Source organism: Hyla sarda, chromosome 2 (assembly GCF_029499605.1).
Source record: "Hyla sarda isolate aHylSar1 chromosome 2, aHylSar1.hap1, whole genome shotgun sequence".
Lineage (NCBI taxonomy): Eukaryota > Metazoa > Chordata > Amphibia > Anura > Hylidae > Hyla > Hyla sarda.
Window position 1 is genome coordinate 304599023 of NC_079190.1, and position 23086 is coordinate 304622108.

A 23086-nucleotide genomic window follows, 5' to 3' on the forward strand; every position below is an offset into this window, starting at 1 on the left:
TCATCTCCCCCACCCCAAGACCCTTGCAGCATTCATCTCCCCCACACTCCAAGACCCCTGAAGCATTCATCTCCCCCACCTCAAAATCCCTGCAGCATTCATATCCCCCACCCCAAGACCGCTGCAGCATTCATCCCCCCACCCCAAGACTCCTGCAGCATTCATCTCCCCCACCCCCAAGACCCTTGCAGCATTCATCTCCCCCACTCCAAGACCCTTTCAGCATTCATCTCCCCCCACCCCAAGACCCCTGCAGCATTCATCCCTCCCCCACACCCCAAGACCCCTACAGAATTCATCTCCCCCCCCCACTGCAAGACCCCTGCAGCATTTATCTTACCCCCTCAACCCCAAGACCCCTGCAGCATTCATCTTACCCCCCAACCTCAAGACCCCTGCAGCATTCATCTCTCCCCCCAAGACCCCTGCAGCATTCATCTCTCCCCCCAAGACCCCAGCAGCATTCATCTCCCCCCAAGACCCCTGCAGCATCTCTCTTCCCCCCCACCCCAAGACCCCTGCAGTATTCATCTTCCCCCCACCCCAAGACCCCTGCAGCATTCATCTCCCCCCCCCCACACCCCAAGACCCCGGCAGCATTCATCTCCCCCCCCCTATCCTAAGACCCCTGCAGCATTCATCTCCCACCCACCCCAAAACCCCTGCGGAATTCATCTCCCCCACCCCAAGACCCCTGCAGCATTCATTTCCCCCTCACCCCAAGACCCCTGCAGCATTCAACTCCCCCCACCCCAAAACCCCTGCAGCATTCATCTACCCCCACCCACCCCAAAACCCCTGCAGCATTCATCTCCTCCCCCCGAGATCCCTGCAGCATTCATCTCCCCCATCCTAGAAACCCTGCAGCATTCATCTTCCCCATCCCAGAAACCCTGCAGCATTCATCTTCCCCACCCCATGACCCATGCATCATTCATCTTCTTCCTCCCTTTCACTTTGACTTTTCTGGCACCGATGGCCCAGTCCCGCATATTTACTTACCTCTCCCAACACTACCTCTCTGTGCCGCGCTGCTCCACTGCTCTGGCCTCTTCTAGTCAGGCTTGGCCAGAGCAGATGCAGGCTGCGCTAATCTGCATCACATGAGAAGCGCGGCCGGGCAGGGGGCAGAGTGTTCCCCTGCTCCGGCAGCGCTCAGCTATTCATTTGTATCAGTGTCTTAAAAACACCGATACATATGAATGTCGGGACAGTGAATTCTTGAGGTCCGGTTGACTGGTGGCCGCGGTCCGGATCTGGACCGCGGTCCACCAGTTGAGTACCGCTGCACTATATGGTCTCCTCTTGCTTCAGCCACCTCCAAGCTGTGTCATTCAGCCACTATATGGTCTCCTCATGCTGCCACCACCTCCATGCTGTGTCATTCAGGCACTATATGATCTCCTCATGCTGCTGCCACCTCCACGCTGTGTCATGCAGCCACTATATGGTCTCCTTATACTGATGCCATCTCCAGGCTTTGTCATTGTGCCACTCTGAGACAGTGATTCTAATAGCGATGCCTGTAATCTGCACGTCATACTGAATAACGATATTATTTCACCAACACAACACACTCCCCATGCGTGTTATGGCAAGGCAAAGTGTTCTACACCCCTATTGAGGCTCTCTGTAGCCCAGAAATAGCCGTTTTTAATATTTTTTAAAAATTCGCTCATCTGTAGGAATAATCTAACATGTTTATTTCCATAGGGTATATGTCGTTCACAAGAAATATTCTGGATGCTCTTAAAAATGTCCCATTTAGCTTGTGTACTTTTATGACTCAGGGCACGGTCCCAATCTATGTCAATAAGGTCCTGTCTTAGTAGGTGAAAATTGGCCTTCGTGAAGATTAATGTTTTTGTAGACCCACTAGTAGACATCCTCCTATAGGATAAATGAAAACTAATTATGCTGTGGTCACTATTACCAAGATGACCCCCTACCTCTACCCCGGATACTATGTCTGCCCGTTTGGTTATTATAAGGTCCAGAAGAGCCCCACCTCTTGTTGGGTCCTGCACTAGTTGGGAAAGGTAATTGTCCTTTATTATTGTCAAAAACATGTTTTCCTTGCTGGACCCACAGGTTTCAGCTTCTCAGTTTATATCAGGATAGTTAAAGTCCCCCATAATAATGACTTCATCCTTCTTTGCTACCCCATTTATTTATTTGTTTCTTATGATAGGGGAAAAGATGTCTTAAGGCGGGGTACCCCTTTAAAGCCAAAATGGGCTGAGTCTTAAAGGGGTTAAGCACTGTTCAAGTACAATTAATGAAAGACACTTGGATCTTTCAGGAAGACTTTAATAATGTGGAAAGAAGAGTATGAGCTAACAGCAATCTAAACTTACAGCATACAATGTGAGCTAACAGACAACAATGCTAGCACAGTAAAAGAGGTTCTCCAACTAAAGGTATTTTTACAAAATGAATTACAAAATGTGGTTAGAATAGAGAATGCATTTCCTATTCTAAAATAGTCAGTAGCAGCCATTATTTTTTTTTCTTTTTGGAGACCACAATGTTAGGTTGGTCCATTGCATTTTGTTCAGCTGAAAGCTATTTCTCCCGATTCCCCCCATACAAATGAAAGCTTGACCAAGTGTACATGTATTCTGAAAGATTGGAGAATGTATATAGTGTTGTTTTATCTCCCTTAGAACAAAGGGACCAGACATGTTGAAATCCAACATGCTCTACTGTTATCTGTGACTTCTGCTGTTGGTATAAGTCATCAAATGATATCACTAGTCACTCCTATGGAGATTATATTACACCTGCACTCTATAAGCAGCTTAGAGCTGTTAAGCCTTGTAAGTTCCTCATCTTAGCCTGTGGTAGAAAACTGTTTTTTTTTATATTTTTTTTATTGAAGAACCCCTAACAGTTGAAGAACCCCTAATGTTCAAATGGCATTGACATGTATATGTATATTGATATTACACACTCATGTAATATCTACTTATTAGATATATATTCCTGTAGATAAAAGTGGAAAAATACGTCTTCTCAGCCTGTAAGCAATAGCAATAAAAGGCCATTTTAACATTTCTGATTATATTAATAATGAAACATAAGTAGCCAAAGACTTTTCATGCTGTGTGAGCAAGAGCTCCAGCACCTTGACCGAAACCAAAGCCTTTTGGACCAAAGTTCTTTGCATAGCATCCTAAAGGGAGGAGACAGAGATACAATTTAGACTTATAAATATTTTTTTTAACAACTGTAAAAAAAAAACCCAATAAGAATATAAAACAACTTAAAATTACATGCGAAAAAATATAAGTATGTATAGAAATTATACAAATAAAAAGGAACAATGTCATTATTAGATAAAGAAAAATTTACACTGCCACCTTTAAACAATTTTATGATTTATGTGATGGAAAAATGTATATATTACTTGAAAGTTTAAGTATTTTCCTGAAAGTGGAGTCAGCTAAACTCTTGGTTTAAAGGATAGTCCATAATGTGCTGTTATGCATTTCCATTTACCTTTTTTGTAAGAACAATAAGCACTGAAGAATAGCGCAACGCTGCTTACTGTAGAGGACTACTGTAAAATTGAAAGGTGTCCCTGCTTCTCTGTTTGGTGGATAGATTTTTTTCCCTCTGCAATAATTGCTTGGGAGAGTAAAAATGAGAAGCAATTTAAGGTGTGTCTACCAATCAGGGCTGGTTCTGCATATAGGCAAAATTAGCAGCGGCTAAAGAAAATTGGTAGCCAGCCAGCCAGCATCCGAAGCACCCGTTCATCCGAAGCACCACCGTCGTCACCCCTGGTACCATAATAATCTACATTCTTCAGCAGTGCCACCTTCAAGGCAAACAGGCAGGTCAGGTCCATCCAGCATCCTGACATTGCGCACACCTCCATACATCCACCCCCAACCTCCTCCCGCTCCAGAGATTATGTCTTTCTGCCTCGGAGGAGTACTGCTTTCAGCGGCGACATGCTCCTCAGAGGCAGACAGGCATGATATCTGATGTCCTCTGCCTCATAACATCACAACCTCCACCACTGCTCGGGCTATAGAGAACAATGATGGTACTACTGATAGCCGATGGGGGCTTGTGTGCGGATTCTTACAGCTTGTGTAAGTGAAGGATTATGTTTGTTTGTTTGTTACAGCTTGTCACCCCAGTAGTATAGCAATTACATGAGTAGGGGGTTTGTTTCAGTGTGTCACCACAGAAGTAAGAAGAGTAAATGAGGAGAAGGTTGTTACAGTGTGTCACCCCAATAGTAAGGTAATAAGATGAGGAGGAGGCTTGTTACAGTGTGTCACCCCAGTAGTAAGGAAATTACATGGGGAGGGGGTTTATTACAGTGTGTCACCCCACTAGTAAGATAATTACATACTGAGGAGGTTTGTTACAGTGTGTCACCGCAGTAGTAAGGTTTGGCGTGTGAAAGGGCGGAGCCAATGGGCGAGGTCAAGGGGAGACAAAATTAGCTTTCGCCTAGGGTGGCGAAAATTCTTGCACCAGCCCTGCTCCCATGTATAATAGTGAAGCTTTCCCTTTTAGCACACTAATGCCATATTGTACTGACCTACCAAGATGGTGGACTGACACCCAGGCACAGTCATCTGGTAGAAATGAGCAAATTGATTCAGCATGAACTGAGTTTGTTCCACATTTTCTAAAAGTTTTGTTTTAACGATCTGAAGAAGGATCACCTGATCTCGGGTTGTGGCCCTGCCACTGAAGAAAGGGTTAAAATTGTTGGTGCAATACCCTGAAACATGTTTGGCATATACTACCCTTTGGGTGGACAACTGACCGCAATCCAATTCAACCCTGTTCATACGTGGACCAACAGCAAATAAAATAAGAACTTTTTTGCTTGAGGAGCGTGCGCTTCCAAAAGTAAGCTATTGTCACATGCCAACTCACTCCACTAACAGGAGATGGCCGCACAGACTGCACTACGCATGCTGCTGCCAGGAATGAAAGGAGTACGGGACTACTGCCAGAGGAGCGGTGAGCGGCACACAGTACCATAAATGATCTATCTATCAACTTTGATTGCGGCGTCCAAAGGGTTAATGCCGGTGAATCGGCCCGATCAGTGATGCCCGGCATTAACCCTGGGTCCTGGCTATAGATAGCAGTCGGGACCCACCATGGTTTAAAGCATTCTCCACTCGTGAGAACACAGTTAATGCTGGTAACGGGACTCGGGGCGTACATGAACGCCCTGAGCCCTTAAGGACTCGGGAATGGGGGCCTACCTGTACGCCCTGCACCCCCAAGTTGTTATTAATGGTTATTTGAATACAGGTATTAGAGCCATATTTTAATGAGAGTTGATATTGTAATATATTGTAAGTCTTCCCACAAGGGCCCTGTGGCTAGACTATGTTTACGTATTTTCTATGCTATTCTATGGTTAGTTTTCCTTTTAATTAATTAAAAAAAATTTTGCTTAAATCTTGTACTATTGGTATAGTATTTTATTTTAATAGTTTCCATTGTGCATCAGTTTCATAGGGTGGCAGACTGAGGACTGATAATTTTAGTTTTTTCAGCCCTGCAATCTAAGCCAAAATGCCTTGTAGGTAGCCCTCTCTCTAAAACAGTCAAATATTTGAGACTATAGCTGCAAGTCACTAATGATTCTGCGGATAGCCACTATGAATCACAGGAAGTGTTGCTGCTTTGTGGAGATACAGATAGAGGGCATCAGAAAGAGAGTGATAGCCAGTAAAACACACAACAAAATAAATAGTGTGCTTTCTTAAAATATAAAAATGAATATATAGAAAAGGCTCACTACTCAGCGTACAGCTGTAGACTAAGCTGGCTAATCTGACACCTATAACATAGGTGTCACACAACCCAAAACACCAAAATAAAGTCATAGAAATATTAACAGTCAAGTCTTTATGAATGGGCATCGATACTCCCACTATGTGTCGCAAAAAATAATAACCTTAATTACTAAGTTATATGTGTAAATAGATGCATAGTTATGTGTATACCAGTGTGCTGAGAATTATTAAAGTGATATAATATTTTCAATAGCAAAAAACAGAACCAACCTTAGTTTTTGAGCTATATATATGAATAGGTGCAAAACAAATTTCAGTGGATTAATTTTTAGGAGTGGCCCCACCCAAAAGACCAAAAAAGTGGTCTGATGAGCCATTGGAAAGGGCCCATCTCCAAATTTAGACAAAGTCCTTGAAGCCAAAGTCTATGTTCGCAGGGGGGCGAATGTTTGCACGGAAAAATTCTGTGTGGACATTCCCCCGACAGCGGAGTGCTAGCAGAACATTCTGGTGATGTAAAGTTTACTGTAAATCATGGTAAACTCAGTTTACTACATACTCCACAGTTAGTGTAAGGCTAGCGTAGTCCATAGGAAACTACAAGCGTATGCGCAGTATACTACGGACTTCGCAGTTGCTCCCTTGCTGTTCCCTGATTTAAAGTAAAGGGAGCATAGTTAGAGTAGGTAGTGTAGTGGAACAAGGGGGGGGGGAGACAAGTGTAGTTAGCGTAGTGTAGCTTATTTAGCGTAGCTTTGTAAGATTATATTGCAAGTAGGGAAGGTTAGTTTTACAGTGAATGGACTACAAGCCAGGCAGGATGGGAGTTGTAGTTCTGCAAAAGGAGACACGTGTAGTTAGAAAAGTGTAGGGTTAGCATAGTTTTATACAGGTGTAGCGTTGCTAGCTTAGTTTTATAGGCATATAGAGCATACTTTAGGGAGCGTAGCATAGAGTATAGTATAGTTAGCTTAGTAGCTTAGTCTTACAGTGCAGGGACTACAACTCTCAGCATGCCCAGACAGCCCAAAGGATGTCCAGGCAGAATGGGAGATGTAGTTTTGCAACAGTAGCAGGGGCAATTGCACTATACTATGTTTACGTAGCAGAGGCCATTGTGCTCTTCTACGTTAATCTAGAAGAGATGACTGAGCTGACTGAGATGACTCTGTGGACTATGTCGATGACCTGGATTTTTTTGTTTTAATTTAATGGTTAACAAAGGCTGTGGGGGGGGGGGGGTCGAATAAAAATGTTTTTACTTGTGTTTTTTTTTATTACTTTTCAGGATTAGTAGCTAACCCTGTCGTATAGGCAGAGTCCATTACTAAGTGGAGGCTTAGCTTTAGCCTCCAAAAAAGCTAGCGCTAACCCCCAATTATTATCCCAGTACCCACCGCCACAGAAAAGCTGGTACTAACAGGCCCAGAGCATCAGATATAGCGCTCCTGGGCCTAGGCGGTAACAGGCTGGTGTTATTTAGAATGGGGAGGGCCAGTAACAATAGTCCTCGCCCATCCTGGTAACATCAGGCTGTTGCTGCTTGGTTGGTATCTGGCTGAGAATGAAAATGTGCGGAACCTTACACATTTTTTTTCTTAAATAAATAAACAAACACTGCCTACTATTATGTTTATACATTGAGGGTTGTTATATCCTCTTAAGGGTAGTGATATCCTACCCTCATGTTTTTGTAGGAGGTTGCTCTGGTTAGAGCAATTATAATTCTTTTTAATTGTAATGTGTCTTTTTGCATTCATGAATTTTTACACACTATGTGCTGAAAGATTAATATTTCACACAGAAAATTGTTGTTACTGATAGGAGTGCATTGCACTTTAATGTATTCGCTCTTTTTCTCCTTTTTTATGTAATGCTTTAGTTACAAAGCCCTCAACAGTGGGAGGGTATGTCAGTACATAGTTACATAGATTAAAAGGGTTAAAAAAGACAAAATCCATGAGTCAAGTTTAATCTAAAACCCTGCTGTGCTTATCCAGAGAAAGGCAAAAATAAAAATTGCCCTAATTCCTCAATAAGAATGCATCCCTGGATTGCAGGGGTCCAATAAGTTTAAATGGCCGCGGGAGGTCTCCTTACCTTCCTCCGGTGTCAGGATGGGCCGAGTTCTTGTGCAGCCTGGAGAGCCAGAACTATCATGCAGGCAGGGCTGGTGCAAGGATTCCCCCCCCCCCCCAAGCAAAAGCTAATCTTGCCGCCTCTTGAACCCTCTCATTGGCTCTGCCCTTTGACACTCCCTACCTTACTACTGGGCTGAAACACTGTAACAAACCTCCTCCTAATAGGGTGGATGTATGGAGGTGCATGCTATGTCAGGATACTGGATGGACCTGCCTGTCTTGTGGCATTGCGCTCCACCAGCAGGCTGAAGAATGCAAATTATTATCAGACTAGTATCGGGGGGGGGGGGGGGGGGGGGGGCGACGGTGGGTGGTGCTAGCTGGACTGGTGCTAGCTTTCTTGCAGTGCTCTAGGTGGCTGCCTATTTTGCCTACAGACAGAACCAGCCCTGCATGCAGGACAATGTATCCCCTATCCAAAGGATAAGTGTCTGATTGTTTGGGGTCTGAACGCTGGGCACTCTGCGATCTCCTGCATGGTACCCTGGCTCTACCCAGGAACGGGGTGTGTTGACCCCTGCACGAAGTGGTGGACAAAAGGCCCCTTCAATGTATCTTTATGGGAGAATTGGAGGTAGAGCATTCGGAATACTAGTTCTATCCATGATTTTGGCTCATAATACTGATCAAAATACTGTGTGTGAACCCACAGCATTGTAACTGCGTAATATATTAAAAAAAAAAAATGTAATATTAACATACCTTTGCAAAATATTTCCCCATCTTTATCAGCGAGTGTTGTGGACTCCAATCCTTTCCCACATTTGGCGCAACGGAAACAGGCCTTATGCCATGACTAAAAGACAAAAAAAACAGTCAAGTGAAAGTTAGGCCTATTTAAAGGGCTATTTCAGCCCCTAAAAACTTATGCTTTGTCCACAGAATATGGTAGAAGTGTCTGATCACCAGCACACACTCCATAAACTGCCTAAGGGAGTGGCAAAGAAAAGTGCTTTGGTATTTCTGGCACTCCCATAGACAATACATGGAGCAAATACATAGAGCACATCCCTAATATCCAACACTTTTGCCTTATTCTGTGGATAGAGGATACGTTTTTATGGGCTGGAATTTAACCTGTTAGCAATTGTAATAAAAATAATTGCCCTCTTTTCTATATAAAACTAAATTAAACTGCATCTCATAGTTTAACCAATTCAAGACAAGGCCTAAGACAAAGTAAAAAAAATTAGGAAATTTGTTTTGTCTTTGGTTACCTGCCTGGTCTTCCTGCATATGCAGAGACAATGGAATTACAAGAAGAGTTTTGCAGTAATTTGTCATTTAAAACCAGCTCATACTGTATAATTACAATGACATTGTCCTTCACAATTACATTAAATACGTACATTCATTATTGTCCCGGCCATCTGCCTCCGCAAATTACAATTTAAAAGTATCTTATATTTCTGATAGATTATGGAAACCTGGTAAATTAGGGAAATCAGCATTTTTTGCCTACTGTATTATACATATTACTGATGTCCCTGTCCTCGGCTCATCTCTGACCCCCGCAATATTCATCGCAGCACATCTATGCCCGAATAAATAAAATAAATGGGGCAAAAAAAGTAAAGTGAAAATAAAAAAATTATGATTTAGCATGAAAACTAGAAAAAAAATTATGAAATTCCTCATTCATTTTTAATATTGAGCGCTGAATTTTCTGGTCCCTGCCCGCTCCCCAAAATTGAAAGAGGAAAAAAAAAATGCTAATGTTAACTTTTAAACAGGGATCAATCTATGTAAAAATAATATATTTTTTTATAATAAATTTTTAAATATTTTTTATTAGTAATGTATTTTAAAATTGTGTTTAATAAGGTGTGTGTATGTGTATTTCAATTTTTTTAAAAATATTTTTACATTTTTTAGGTAGTACTACTACTCCCAGCATGGAACAGACTGTTCGATGATGGGAGCTGTAGTAACTGTACTAATAGACAGATCGCCCCGGATGTCACTCCTGACACCCAATGCAATTATCCTATCTATTGCAGAGATGGAGCGGCTTTCTCCTGCACTCACATCTCTGCACTATACTCCAGCCGGCCAGTGATGTGGATAGAATTCACATCACTTATTCATGTTTCCCTGTGATTGGCCAGATGGTTCCAGCCAATCACAGCTCTCTGCGGGAAATATAAATAATGGATACATATATATGGCATATACTCATACTACAGTGAGGCCAGAGAAGAGCGGCCGGCCACCCGCATTATGCAGGACGATCGCAGCGGGTGTCAGGAGTGACACCCGCTGTGATCTTTCCTTACCTGCAGGTACTACTGCTCATAACATGGAGCACACCTGCAGTTGAGGGCAGATCACAGCGGGTGTCACTCTTATCTATAGCAGAGATGTGAGAAAGCCGCCTGCATCTATACATTATACAAGACGATCACAGCGGGTGTCAGAAGTGACACCCGGGGCGATCGGTCTATTAGCACAGGTACTACTACTCCCATCATGGAACAGTCTGTTCCATCCTGGGAGTAGTACTACTACCAAAAAAAATGTAAAAAAATTGAGGGAAAAAAAGTGAAACACACACACACTTTATTAAACACATTATTAAAATACATTACTAATAAAAATTTGCTGTGAATCGAATCAAATTTTTTTGAAAAATTCGGGGGAATCAGCCGAATCAAATTTTTCAAAAATTCACTCTTCTCTAGACATAATGAGAAAAAAAAATCCATAAAATCACACTTAGCTGCTCTACTTAACAAACTGCTCTACCTATCTATCTACCTGTATCCTACTATGCAGGGCACCAAGGAAGGCATTTTTTGGAGAACTGAAGAGCGGACATATGCAGGAAATGTGCGGAGCCTAAAATGTTTTTTGGGCCGATTCTGCACTCATGAGTCATTGAGTCATGGTTAGAAAAAGACTTCATGGCAGTCTAAGCAAGGAAGAGAAGAAAAGGAAAGAGCATGACCCAAAGAAAATGCCCCCTGTCCCTAGATGTAACTGCACTCTAATCTGTTAGAGTATATGGTCCGCAGAGCCTGTGGGGAGGTGGGATCACCACTATATGGTCATTGTATGGAGAATATAAGTCTGTGTATAATAGTTTTTATTCAGTATCAGTATGGTGGTATTATCCTGTCACTATGTGGTTGTAATGTGTAGTCATGATGTGGTGTAATTATTTGTCCCTTGTACAATGGTATGATGGTATTATTCACTGCAGTAGTAATATGTTATCCTGGTATGGAGGTATATTCCCAGCCAATGAGAAAATCCTGCGTGTGCCCCTAGTAAGTGGTGATGCATACACTAAATGCACCGCCATTCCCCTACATTCACAGGCCAGGAGGGGAATTGCACAATACTCACCTTGCTTCCAATCAACACTACACCACAACACAATATACCGTCAGTGAGCCGAGCAGGGGGAGGGTGGGGGTATGGTAAGCACCAAAATGTACCCTCACCTATGTAGCCAAACCCAGCTCAGATTTTATATCTTAAAGGACTCACCTGAATTCTGCATCTGTCAGGGTAAGATTTGGTGCATATCATTACATCCTTTCAGTCATTCATGCGCATTGGAAAATTTACAGAAATCATTTTCCATAGATGCACATTATTTGCACACAGCTTCATTCACAACATAACCACGGAGGCATTTTCTGCAAACAATCAAGTTCATCAGAAATAGGTGGGTACATTATATTCCAATTGCATTTTAACGAAGCATTTTTGCTTTTTATGGTAGACTTGTGTGTATATATATTTTTTTTTTCTGGCTACATAGGAATAGTGGCTTTACACCATATAATCCAGTAACCCACAGAGGGACTATCCTTCATCGGGACATTGTGCAATATTTCATACTTTTAAGCAAGTAGTGAAATAAATAAATGTGATTAAAAAAAATTAAAACATACCATTGTTGCACCAGTATTTATTTATTTGTTTAAATGATATGTAGAATAGCTGTCTTTATACACATCAAGCCTCTCAACCATGGACTTGATGTTTTGGGGGTAGGGTCTCCTTAAAGGACATCTGCAGCATTATACAACTTATCCCCTATCCACAGGATAGGGGATAATTGTTTGATCATGGGGGGGGTCCGACCGCTGGGACCCCCCGTGATCTCCTTAACGGGGGCCCAGGCATTAGCGCTCGGTGAGACCTAGAGAGGTCGACGGTTATGACCCATCCCCGCCCACTCCCCATACTGTTCTATGGGAGAGGCGGGGAGGCACTAACGCTGCCTCCCCACCTCTCCACGAACTACATGGAGGAGGCGTGTCGGCCACAGCGTCATGCTGTGGTCGGCACGCCTCCTGCACAGGAGAGCTGCGGCAGAGCTGGGGCTTCGTGCAAGAGATCATGGGGGTCCAAGCGTTCGGCCCCCATGATCAAACACTTTAGGTACTTAATTTCTTCACATTTTATTATTCATGTTTTTTTTGCTTTTTTCCTATATGTTTTAAACAAGGAAACTATGACAATAGCTGGTTTTCAGCTTTACTCACATTTCCTCCTCCGATAACTTTCTCAGCAGCATACACAGACTTTGAGCAGCGAGGGCACACATCAGCACCTGTTTTCTGAGCAAATTTTGATGCATTTGGGTTGCTTGTTGGCTGGAAACTGGGAGTCCTGGAAAATATACCAAAATACATGTGCTAAAGAGAACTAAAAGTTGCATAAAAAAACAACAAATCAAACTTTCATTGTTATTTCCTACATGGTTATTCATACCTACTGTAGAAATCTTTTACTTTTTTTATTTTTCCAGTGACCGAGTTGTGAGTTGTATTATGGTTTATATTTTGTAGAACAAGTTGTACTTGGGTGTATCAGCACCCTTAATTTTACCATATAATGTATTAGGAAGCAAAAATATATTGTAGGTCAACATTAAATACAGCAAAACTGAAATACTAAATTTTATCTATGGGTCAGCATGAGTTCAATGATGCCAAATTTGTATAAAAATTTGTTTGGTTTTACCAAAGAAAAAAGTAACAAAAAATAAATAAAAATCTAAATCTGTGCATCGCATTGCATATTCTGATGCCCATCAGCTTTTAATTTTTCTACCGACGGAACTATATGAGGGCTAATTTTTTGTGCTGTAAGGTGTGGTTTTTACTGGTACCACTTTTGCATATTTTAGTATTTGATTTTTGATCACTTTTATAAAAAATTTTCTGGGATGTGATGTGACCCAAAATCAGCAATTTTAATACTAGAATTATTTCATGTTTGTGCTGTTAACCTGTAGAAAAGGGATTGTGACATACTAAAACCTCTGACAATTTAATTAATTAATTTAATTTTTGCCTACATAGTGCCAAATTGGCTATTAGAAAATAATGTTAAGGTGCTTGTGCCTTTATGCCTTGTGCTTCCCTGTTTTAGCTGATGTGGTAGGCATGGGTTAGGCTCCATTTTGGATGCAAATTCATCTCTGAAATGATTCCAAAGCTGTCTTTTTTTCCCATGAATCCATCGGCCTTGGGTTTGGTGTTTGATCACTGCATATGGTCAGGCTGATGGTGTTGTATGGTCAGGTTAACTCATTAAATTCATAAGTGGGTTCATGTAAATTCACATTGTGCAGTTTTGATGCATTTTCTTATTCATAGTATGTTTTTGAAAAAGTGATATGTTTATATACAATTCAGGTGTTTTATGTAGATTTAAAGTAAGAGGTACTCTGTTGCAGAACATCTTATCCCCTATCCACAGGATTAAATGTGTCCCCACAACCGCGATCGCCTGCATGGCAGCCAGGCTCTCTCTGTGCACAGAGGGATATCCGATTACTGTCGACTACCACACGAATCAGTGGCTGACGCGCCCCTCCATGTAACTCTATGGTAACTCCATCCTGTGGATAGGGAAAAAGATGTTCTGCAACGGAGTACACCATTTTTACTGGATTTTGGCTGCACTTTTCCAAAATGGTGATAAAAATAACTAAATAATTTTGAACTATGATTTGCACAATTGTGGCTAATAAGAACCTTTTTTGTCACAACATGTGTGAACACAGTCTTAGGATAGATGTGCTGTGCTGTAATAAAATAAATGGCATTGTACGATAGTGATGGTAAATGTCCAGGATAGGATAGGCAAAAACAAAATCCAGAGAGCTTCTTTAAAACATACTTGACCTACTTTAAGAGATCACTCGATCTAGTATATGAAGGGAAAAGTGACACTGGATATCTTCCCTCACTAGGTTATATTCCCTCACTGGATATATTTACTCACTAGGTATACTACTTTGACAATGACATCCAACCCTGTTCGGAGGCTTTCTAGAACAATTGTATGTGATATTAACAGAATCTTTTCTGCAACTGGGTTTTCTATACTCACCAACATGAGTGGCTTATATCACCATTTTTTCAGCCTTCAAGTAAAACCTAGTATGCGAAGTTGCCATTATATTTTTTTTTCAAAGAGCTTGGCTTTAAAGGGGTACTCTGGTAGAAAGCAATTTCTTTCATATAAACTGGCTCCAGAAAGTTAAACAGATTTGTAAATTATTAAAAAATCTTAATCATTCCAGTACTTATCAGCTGATGTACACTACAGAGGAAGTTCTTTACTTTTTGAATTTCTTTTCTGTCTGACCACAATGCTCTCTGCTGACACTTCTGTCCATGTCAGGAACTGTCCAGAGCAGGAGATGTTTGCTATGGGGTTTTTTCAGAGGCCAGTCCAGTTTGAAGTGGATTTGAGGGACCTTTCTGTAAGAAATCTTCTATAAATGCCCCCATTATAGAAACGGCACCCCTCAAAGTATTCAAAATGACATTCAGAAAGTTTGTTAACCCTTTAGATGTCTCACAGGAATAGCAGCAACGTGGAGGAGAAAACTAAAAATCTCCATTTTTTACACTAACATGTTCTTGTAGGTCCATTTTTTTTCCAATTTTTTAAAAGGGGGAAAAAGGAGAAAAAGCCCCCCAAAATTTGCAATCCAATTTCTCTCGATTATGTTAATACCTCATATGTGCATGTAAAGTGCTCAGCAGGTGCACTAGAGAGCTCAGAAGGAAAGGAGCAACATTTGGCTTTTGTAGAGAGAGTTTTGCTGAAATGGTTTTTGAGGACCATGTCGCATTTAGGAAGCCCCCATGATGCCAGCACAGCAAAACAAAGAAAAAGTAAATTTTTTTTACACTAACATAGTAACATAGTTCATGAAGTTCAAAAAAGACCAGAGTCCATCAAGTTCAATCTATATCCCTAATGAATCCCTACTGAGTTGATCCAGAGGAAGGCAAAGAACCCTCATACTAGAGGTAAAAATTCCTTCCCGACTCCAAATATGGCAGTCAGATTAAATCCCTGGATCAACGTTCTGTCCCTATAAATCTAGTATATATAACCAGCGATGTTATTACTCTCCAAAAATGCATCCAGACCCGTTTTGAACACTTTTACAGAGTTCACCATGACCACCTCCTCCGGGAGAGAATTCCACAGTCTCACTGCTCTTACAGTAAAGAACCTCCGTCTGTGCTGGTGTAGAAACCTTCTTTCCTCTAGAGGTAGAGGATGCCCCCTTGTTATAGATACAGTCCTGGGTATAAATAGATCATGTGAGAGATCTCTGTACTGTCCCCTGATATATTTATACATAGTTATTAGGTCTCCCCTAAGCCTTCTTTTTTCTAAACTAAATAACCCTAATTCTGATAATCTTTCTGGGTACTGTAGTCCTCCCATTCCCCGTATTACTCTGGTTGCCCGTCTTTGAACCCTCTCTAGCTCCACTATATCTTTCTTGTACATTGGTGCCCAGTACTGTACAAAGTATTCCATGTGTGGTCTGACTAGTGATTTGTACAGAGGTAGAATTATTTCCTTGTCGTGGGCATGATGGTGTAGCACCAACTTTTCCTTTTCATAAGGGTTAAAGGAGAAAAAGCCCCCCAAAATTGGTAGCACAATTTCTGCCGAGTACGGAAACAAATCCTAAACTGTTGCTTTGAAATACGACAGGGCTCCGAAGAGAGAGGGAGCACCATGCGCATTTGAGGCCTAAATTAGGGATTTGCATAGGTGCGGACTCAGATACAAACAGGTTGCTTGCCTACTCCACCAATAATATCCGAGGGCAGTGTTTCCCATACAGGTGTCTCAAGCTGATACAAAACTGCAACTCCCAGCATGCCTGGACAGTCAATGGCAGTCGAGCCATGCTGGGAGTTGTTTGGAACAGCTGGAGGCTCTGTTCAGGAACTGTTTGACAGAAGTTGTAGCATTGTGCCTCCAGCTGTTGCATAAATACAACACCCAGCATGCCTTTTGACTGTCCGTGCATGCTGGGAGTTGGAGATATGCAACAGTTGTTGGCACTTTTTCTATCAAAAAGTGTGCCTCCAGCTGTTGCATAACTACAACTCCTAGCATGCACAGATAACTGCAGGGCATGCTGGGAGTTGTAGGTATGCAACAGCTAGAGGCACACAACTATACCTTCCAGCATGCTCTTTAGCTGTCGGTGCATGCTGGGAGTTGTAGTTGTGCAACAGCTAATGGAGAAAAAGTGTCACTCGCTGTTGCATAACTACACCTCCCAGCATGCACGAACAGCCAAAGGGCATGCTGGGAGTTATAGTTATGTGCCCCCAGCTGTTGCACAACTACAACATTCAGCATGCCCACTAGCTGTTGCATAAACTACAACTCCCAGCATGCATGGACAGCCAAAAGGTGCACAGCCAAAGGGCATGCTGAGTGTTGTATTTATGTGCCTCCAGCTGTTGCATAACTACAGCCCTTTGGCTGTGCATGCTGGGAGTGGAAGTTATGCAACAGCAGGAGGCACACAGGCCTCCCCTTCTGCTGCTGCATTCCGGACAGGATACTGCCGCCGAGATGATCATCCCACCGCCACCAGTAAGTTTATCCCCGCCGCCACCACCGCACACTAACGGCACCCGCTCTCGCCCTCTGGACTTCAGGTTTGAGGATGCCCCACAGATGCTGAATAGGGTTTAGGTATGAAAATATGCTAGGCCATTCCATTACCTTTACCCGTAGCTTCTTGGGCAAGGTAGTGGTCATTTTAGAGTTGTGTTTGGGTTCATTAACATGTTGGAATAATGCCCTGCAGCAAAATTTCCGAAGGGAGGTAGTCATGCTCTGCTTGAGTATGTCACAGTACATGTTGGCATTCATGGTTCTCTCAATGAAATCCCCAAGAACAGCATCACTCATGCAGGCCCAGACCATGACACTTCCATGCTTGACTGTAGGCAAGACACACTTGTTCTTGTACTCAACATTGGGTTGCTGTCACACACAATTGACATCATCTAAACCTAAAACAATTATCTTGGTCACACCGGACCACAGGACATGGTTCTAGTAATCCAGGTCCTTCAGTGTACTTGTTTTTAGCAAAACCATCATCTTTAGAAGAGGTTTCCTTCTGGAACGATAGCCATGCAGACCAATTTAATGCAGTGTGCTGGATATGGTCTGAGCAGAGACAGGCTTACCCATCCCCCCTCTACTTCTGCTTCTGCAGCAATACTACCAGCAGTCATACATTTATTTTCCAAAGACAACCTCTGAATAAGACGCTTAGGGAGTGTACTCAACTTCTTTGGTTCACCATGGCGAGGCCTGTTCTGAGGGAAACCTGTCTTGTAAAATGCGGTATGGCCTTCACCACCATGCTGCAGCTCAGTTATGGGGTCTGGCAGTCATCTTATAGCCTAGGCCATCTTTATGTAGAGCAGCAATTCTATTTTTTAAACCCTCAGAGAGTTTTTTGCCATGAGGTGCCATGTTGATCCTACAGTAACCAGTATTAGAGTGTGTGAGAGCGATAACACTAAAATTAAGACATCTGTTCAATTATGTTGAGAGGACAGAAGCATTAAAGGGGTACTCCGGTGCTTAGACATCTTATCCCCTATCCAAAGGGGATAGGGGATAAGATGCCTGATCGCGGGAGTCCCGTCGCTGGGGACCCCCATGATCTTGAGCACGCGGCACCCCGTTTGTAATCAGTCCCTGGAGCGTGTTCGCTCTGGGTCTGATTACCGGCGACCACAGGGCGGGCGGCGTGTGACGTCATGCCTCCGCCCCCGTGTGACGTCACGCTTCGCCCCACAATGCAAGCCTACGGGAGGGGGCGAGATAGCTGAGGGGCGGAGCGTGACATCACACGGGGGCAGGGGCGTGACGTCACACGCCGCCCGCCCTGTGGTCGCCGGTAATCAGACCCAGAGCGAACACGCTCCGGGGACTGATTACAAACGGGGTGCCGCGTGCAAGATCACGGGAGTCCCCAGCGTCAGTACTCCCGCGATCAGGCATCTTATCCCCTATCCTTTGGATAGGGGATACGATGTCTAAGCACCGGAGTACCCCTTTAAACACTGTTATACAGACTGTGCACTCACTACTTTACATTGTAGCAGAGTGTCAATTCTTTAGTGTTGTCACGTTAAAAGATATGATAAAATATTTACAAAAATGTAAGGGGTGTACTCACTTATTTGAGATACTGTAGGTTTTGTATATTGTACGGTTGTTGCTGCATAAAACTTTTATAGTCACTTTTGCCTAGGATACAGGTGAGGTTTGACATAGTATCAACACTACAATATACAGGCTTATCACTCTATGCAAGTAGGTTGTGCATATTTATGAATGTATTAATACAGTTTAACCAAAACTACACTCTAGTATTTGTAAATGTAATATACAGTACAGACCAAAAGTTTGGACACACCTTCTCATTCAGAGTTTTCTTTATTTTCATGACTATGAAAATTGTAGATTCACATTGAAGGCATCAAAACTATCAATTAACACATGTGGAAATATATACGTAACAAAAATAGGTTTTTCAAAGTAGCCCCCTTTTGCTTTGATTACTGCTTTGCACACTCTTGGCATTCTCTTGTTGAGATTCAAGAGGTAGTCACCTGAAATGGTTTTCACTTCACAGGTGTGCTGGTGTGGAGGAGGAGGTGTGATGGTGCTTTGCTGGTGACACTGTTGGACATTTATTCAAAATTTAATGCATACTGAACCAGCATGGCTACCACAGCATCTTGCAGTGGCATGCTATTCCATCCGTTTTGCGTTTAGTTGGACCATCATTTATTTTTCAACAGGACAATGACCCCAAACACACCTCCAGGCTGTGTAAGGGCTATTTGACCAAGAAGGAGAGTGATGGGGTGCTGCGCCAGATGACCTGGCCTCCACAGTCACTGGACCTGAACCCAATCGAGATGGTTTGGGGTGAGCTGGACCGCAGAGTGAAGGCAAAAAGGGCCAACAAGTGCTAAGCATCTCTGGGAACTCCTTCAAGACTGTTGGAAGACCATTTCAGGTGACTACCTCTTGAAGCTCATCAAGAGAATGCCAACAGTGTGCAAAGCAGTAATCAAAGCAAAACGTGGCTAGAACCTAGAATATTACATATTTTCACACTTTTTTGTTATGTATATAATTCCACATGTGTTCATTCATAGTTTTGATGCCTTCTGTGTGAATCTCCAATTTTCTTAGTCATGAAAATAAAGAAAACTCTGAATGAGAAAGTGTGTCCAAACTTTTGGTCTGTACTGTATATAGGTACTGTACATTGGCTCACATATACAGTACTCTAGTATAAAACTAACTTGAAAGTGAAATTAAAGGGGTACTCCTGTGGAAAACCTTTTGTTTTTAAATCAACTGGTGCCAGAAAGTTAAACAGATTTGTAAATTATAGAAGAAAGGATTGTCCAGCGCTGGGCTTGCAGATAAAAGCTTGTTCTTTATTTGGAAAATTCACAGAAATCATTCCACAGAGGACAACGTCTGACACGTTTCACACATAAGTGTTTAATCGTAGACTGACGTGTTGTACGAATCACACAATTTAAAATACAAGAACGCCAGGTCACATGACCTGATACGTCATCAATTGATTTGCATATATAAAATACAAGAAAACATGGAAAAACCTTAGAAGGACGTATTCATTGCACTCAGGTGGGTGGCTTGGAACCACTGGCAACCGAACCAACTCGAAGATATGGCCTGGAGTATTTGTATGGTTTAAAATTAATATCTTCTGCATAAACTTAATCTATATGTGCATGCATATAATCTCATTCTGATACCAATACTTGAGATGATTTGTTGAAGATATGTCTTATAATGTTATTCATATTCATTTGGCCGATTACCGAATCTTGATTTTATCACTTCTGTTACTGTTAAAGCAGCAATAGAAAGAGCGGAGATGAATCTGCACAGAGTCCAACAACCGGTTCCAACAAACCAACTCCACAGGGAGATACTCTTCCAAAAAAAACGGCAAACACTAAGGAAAAGAGCACAGGCACATGAAGAGCAGAAGACATCGGAGAAAGGCGTTATCCCCTCAGGTCTCTTTTGACCCCGAGATGAGCCCAGTGCCAAATTTATCGGCCTGTGTGCTTTCGGAAGCTCAAATTAAACTCCTCAGCAAGGGATTTAATTTTGTACCAACCTGAAAGTTCAATTTATTCAATACACTTTTAGATGTCAATAAGTTTGCGTGGCCTTACATTACAAAGACACTTCTTTAATGTCAAAGATGACGCAGTTTCTAATGATGTACCGATATCCTCTTCTGTAATAGGCAATTGTAATAATTTTACAGATCAGAACGCAATGTTACACTTAATGAGCTTAAAAAAAGAAAATGCAAAAGAATGTGATGCACTCCATTCATTTCCTCCAACCCTGGATTCTATCCTGTGGCCTCCCGCACGGAGGCCCTGGATAGATTCCAGAAGTTGGTGGAAAGAGATCTTGTCGAACTGCATGAAAAAACGTCAGTTACAACAACTTGAGTAAACTAGAGAGGACAGCTTTGAAAGAGTTGTGTGACAATAATGTCCTGAATACTGGTTTGTATAAAAAACAGAATGAGGAACTGCTCGCAGATAGTAGTACATATCGTAGACTTAAAAGCGATCCAACGAAAGCTTTCCAGGAGGGTCTTAAGAAATTACTTAAAGTGGGTGTGGCATTGGGGGCATTGGATATAAGACCAGAAGAAGCTTTGTATGTTTCAAATCCAATTATACCTGTGTTCCACTTACTCCCCAAGCTCCACAAGGGTTTTTTTCCACCTCCCCTTAGGCCCATCGTGGCTGGCACAGGGTCCCTTTTGGAGAAACTTGTGGAGTGGTCTACAACCCCTTACCACTCTAACCCCCACATTCATCCAGGATACTAAGCATGTGATCGGCATCCTGGATGACATACAATGGCAATCAGATTTCTCCTGGGTAACATGTGATGTGGTAGGACTTTAACCTTCGATCCCTTGGGATCGGGGCTTGGAGGCTCTTTCTTTACATCTAGATAGGTACAGCACGTACTCCCCTGGTCTGAAGGAATTCATTACCATGGCCACTGAATTTTTGTTAAAACACAATTATTTAATTTTTTCCATGGGGGCAAAATATTCCCCCTCCTTCGCTAATGTATTTATGTTTCATTGGGAGCAGATTTTTTTGTTTAATTCCAGCAACCCATTTTTTAATGAAATACATTGGGTTGGCAGATTCATTGATGATTTGCTACTAATATGGAAGGGCTCAGAAGATAGATTTAAAGAATTTGTGCATTACATCAACTCTAATGATCTCAATCTGCGATTCACATACCACTTTGGCGAAGATAAAGTATTTTTTGGATATTACAGTTAGTGGGGTGTAATCGCAGAAAGAGGTCACTCCTTACAGAAAGGAGACAGCTACCAACTTCATCCTGCTAGCATCCTCCTGCCACCCCAAGCATGTATTACAAAATATTCCTTTTGGGGAAATGTGCCATCTAAAAAGAAATTGCTCTAATGATAACACCTTAAAAATCGCCAACGAAGAATTAATTGATAGATTCAAGAGCCGGGGATATTCAACTCCAGTCCTTGAAAAGGCACGCAGCAGGGTAGACTAAATCAGCAGGACGGAGCTGGTAAAATATTCCAGGAGAAACAGAACCAGTAGTGAGGATAATAATCCCCAATCAATCGGGTATGCATAGTAGTAACAAAAATAAGAATAATAAAAATACAAATATTAACAAAAGGAAACCTTTCTTTGTTACCCCCTATAGTGTGCAGTTTGGCAAAATCAAACACATCATCAATAAATACATCCCAGTATTAGAAACAGACCCTATACTTAAAGAAATTGTATCAGATGGTATATCTGTAGTATCCAGGAAAGGTCCCTCACTTGGAGCTACTTTATCAACTTTGGAGTTACTTTATCGCCTTTTTTCCAGTGTGGGTAAGACCGAAAAAAATCAACAACAAACATGGCTTAAATCCATAGGTAATCACAGGTGTGGCCATAGTAAATGTCTTACGTGCAATTACATGGACATTACCAAAAATGTCACGTCATGCTACACAGGGAGTAGGTACACTATTCAGAGCTACATAAACTGCAACACAAAAAATGTGATCTATGTAGCAACCTGTACTCAGTGCAGCCTGCAATATGTAGGCTGCACGGGCAATACCCTAAAAATGCGGTTTAGAAAACATGTATCAGACGCTAGCAATAATGGTATTAATATATCAATGTTGTCCAGACATTTTCGAGAGGTACACGCAGGCGATACCAGCTCACTTAAACTAACAGGGTTGGAGAGAGTTAATTTGGGCCCCAGAGGTGGAGATCTGTAAAGGAAACTCTATAATCGAGAGACGTACTGGATCTTCGTCTTTGACACTATATACCCGAGGGGGATGAACAAAAGATTAGACATGATCATGACATGTCCCTAAAGTACCTTAAATATATGTAGTAAAATGTACTGGTGGTGCAACCACAAGTGATACATCATGGTAAAATTATATGATCTAAATTTGAGGAACAAGAAATATAGACCATGACATAGCCTTATAATCATTAATCTGTTCACTCTACACCCCATGAGGTTACTAAAATATAAAAATAAAATAAAAATAAATAATAATAAAAAAATGTTATATTAACTGTATCTGTATCAAACTTATAAAATGTTTTTTTGTTTCCATGTTTCTTTAGAATTTCAAGAAGTATTTATTTGAATCTGGACAAATGTGTATGATAACACTGCAGGACCTGAACGTTGCATCAGATGGGTGGTAGCCATTGGTAACGGACACAG

General features: G+C 42.0%; 1 protein-coding gene across 4 annotated transcripts in view; it reads right to left on the reverse strand.

Moving 5' to 3' along the window:
* Positions 1-2298: 2298 nt before the first annotated feature.
* The window catches only part of CSRP1 (cysteine and glycine rich protein 1), a 117667-nt gene continuing 96879 nt past the window's right edge, over positions 2299-23086 (reverse strand). For all 4 annotated transcript variants that reach the window (XM_056557615.1, XM_056557616.1, XM_056557617.1 and 1 more), the window contains 3 exons: positions 12424-12550; positions 8627-8720; positions 2299-3175 (listed from right to left, as the gene is read on the reverse strand). In XM_056557615.1, the coding sequence (XP_056413590.1) occupies positions 3099-3175; positions 8627-8720; positions 12424-12550 (298 nt within the window). In that variant the 3' untranslated portion in view covers positions 2299-3098. The remainder of the gene's footprint in view (positions 3176-8626; positions 8721-12423; positions 12551-23086) is intronic.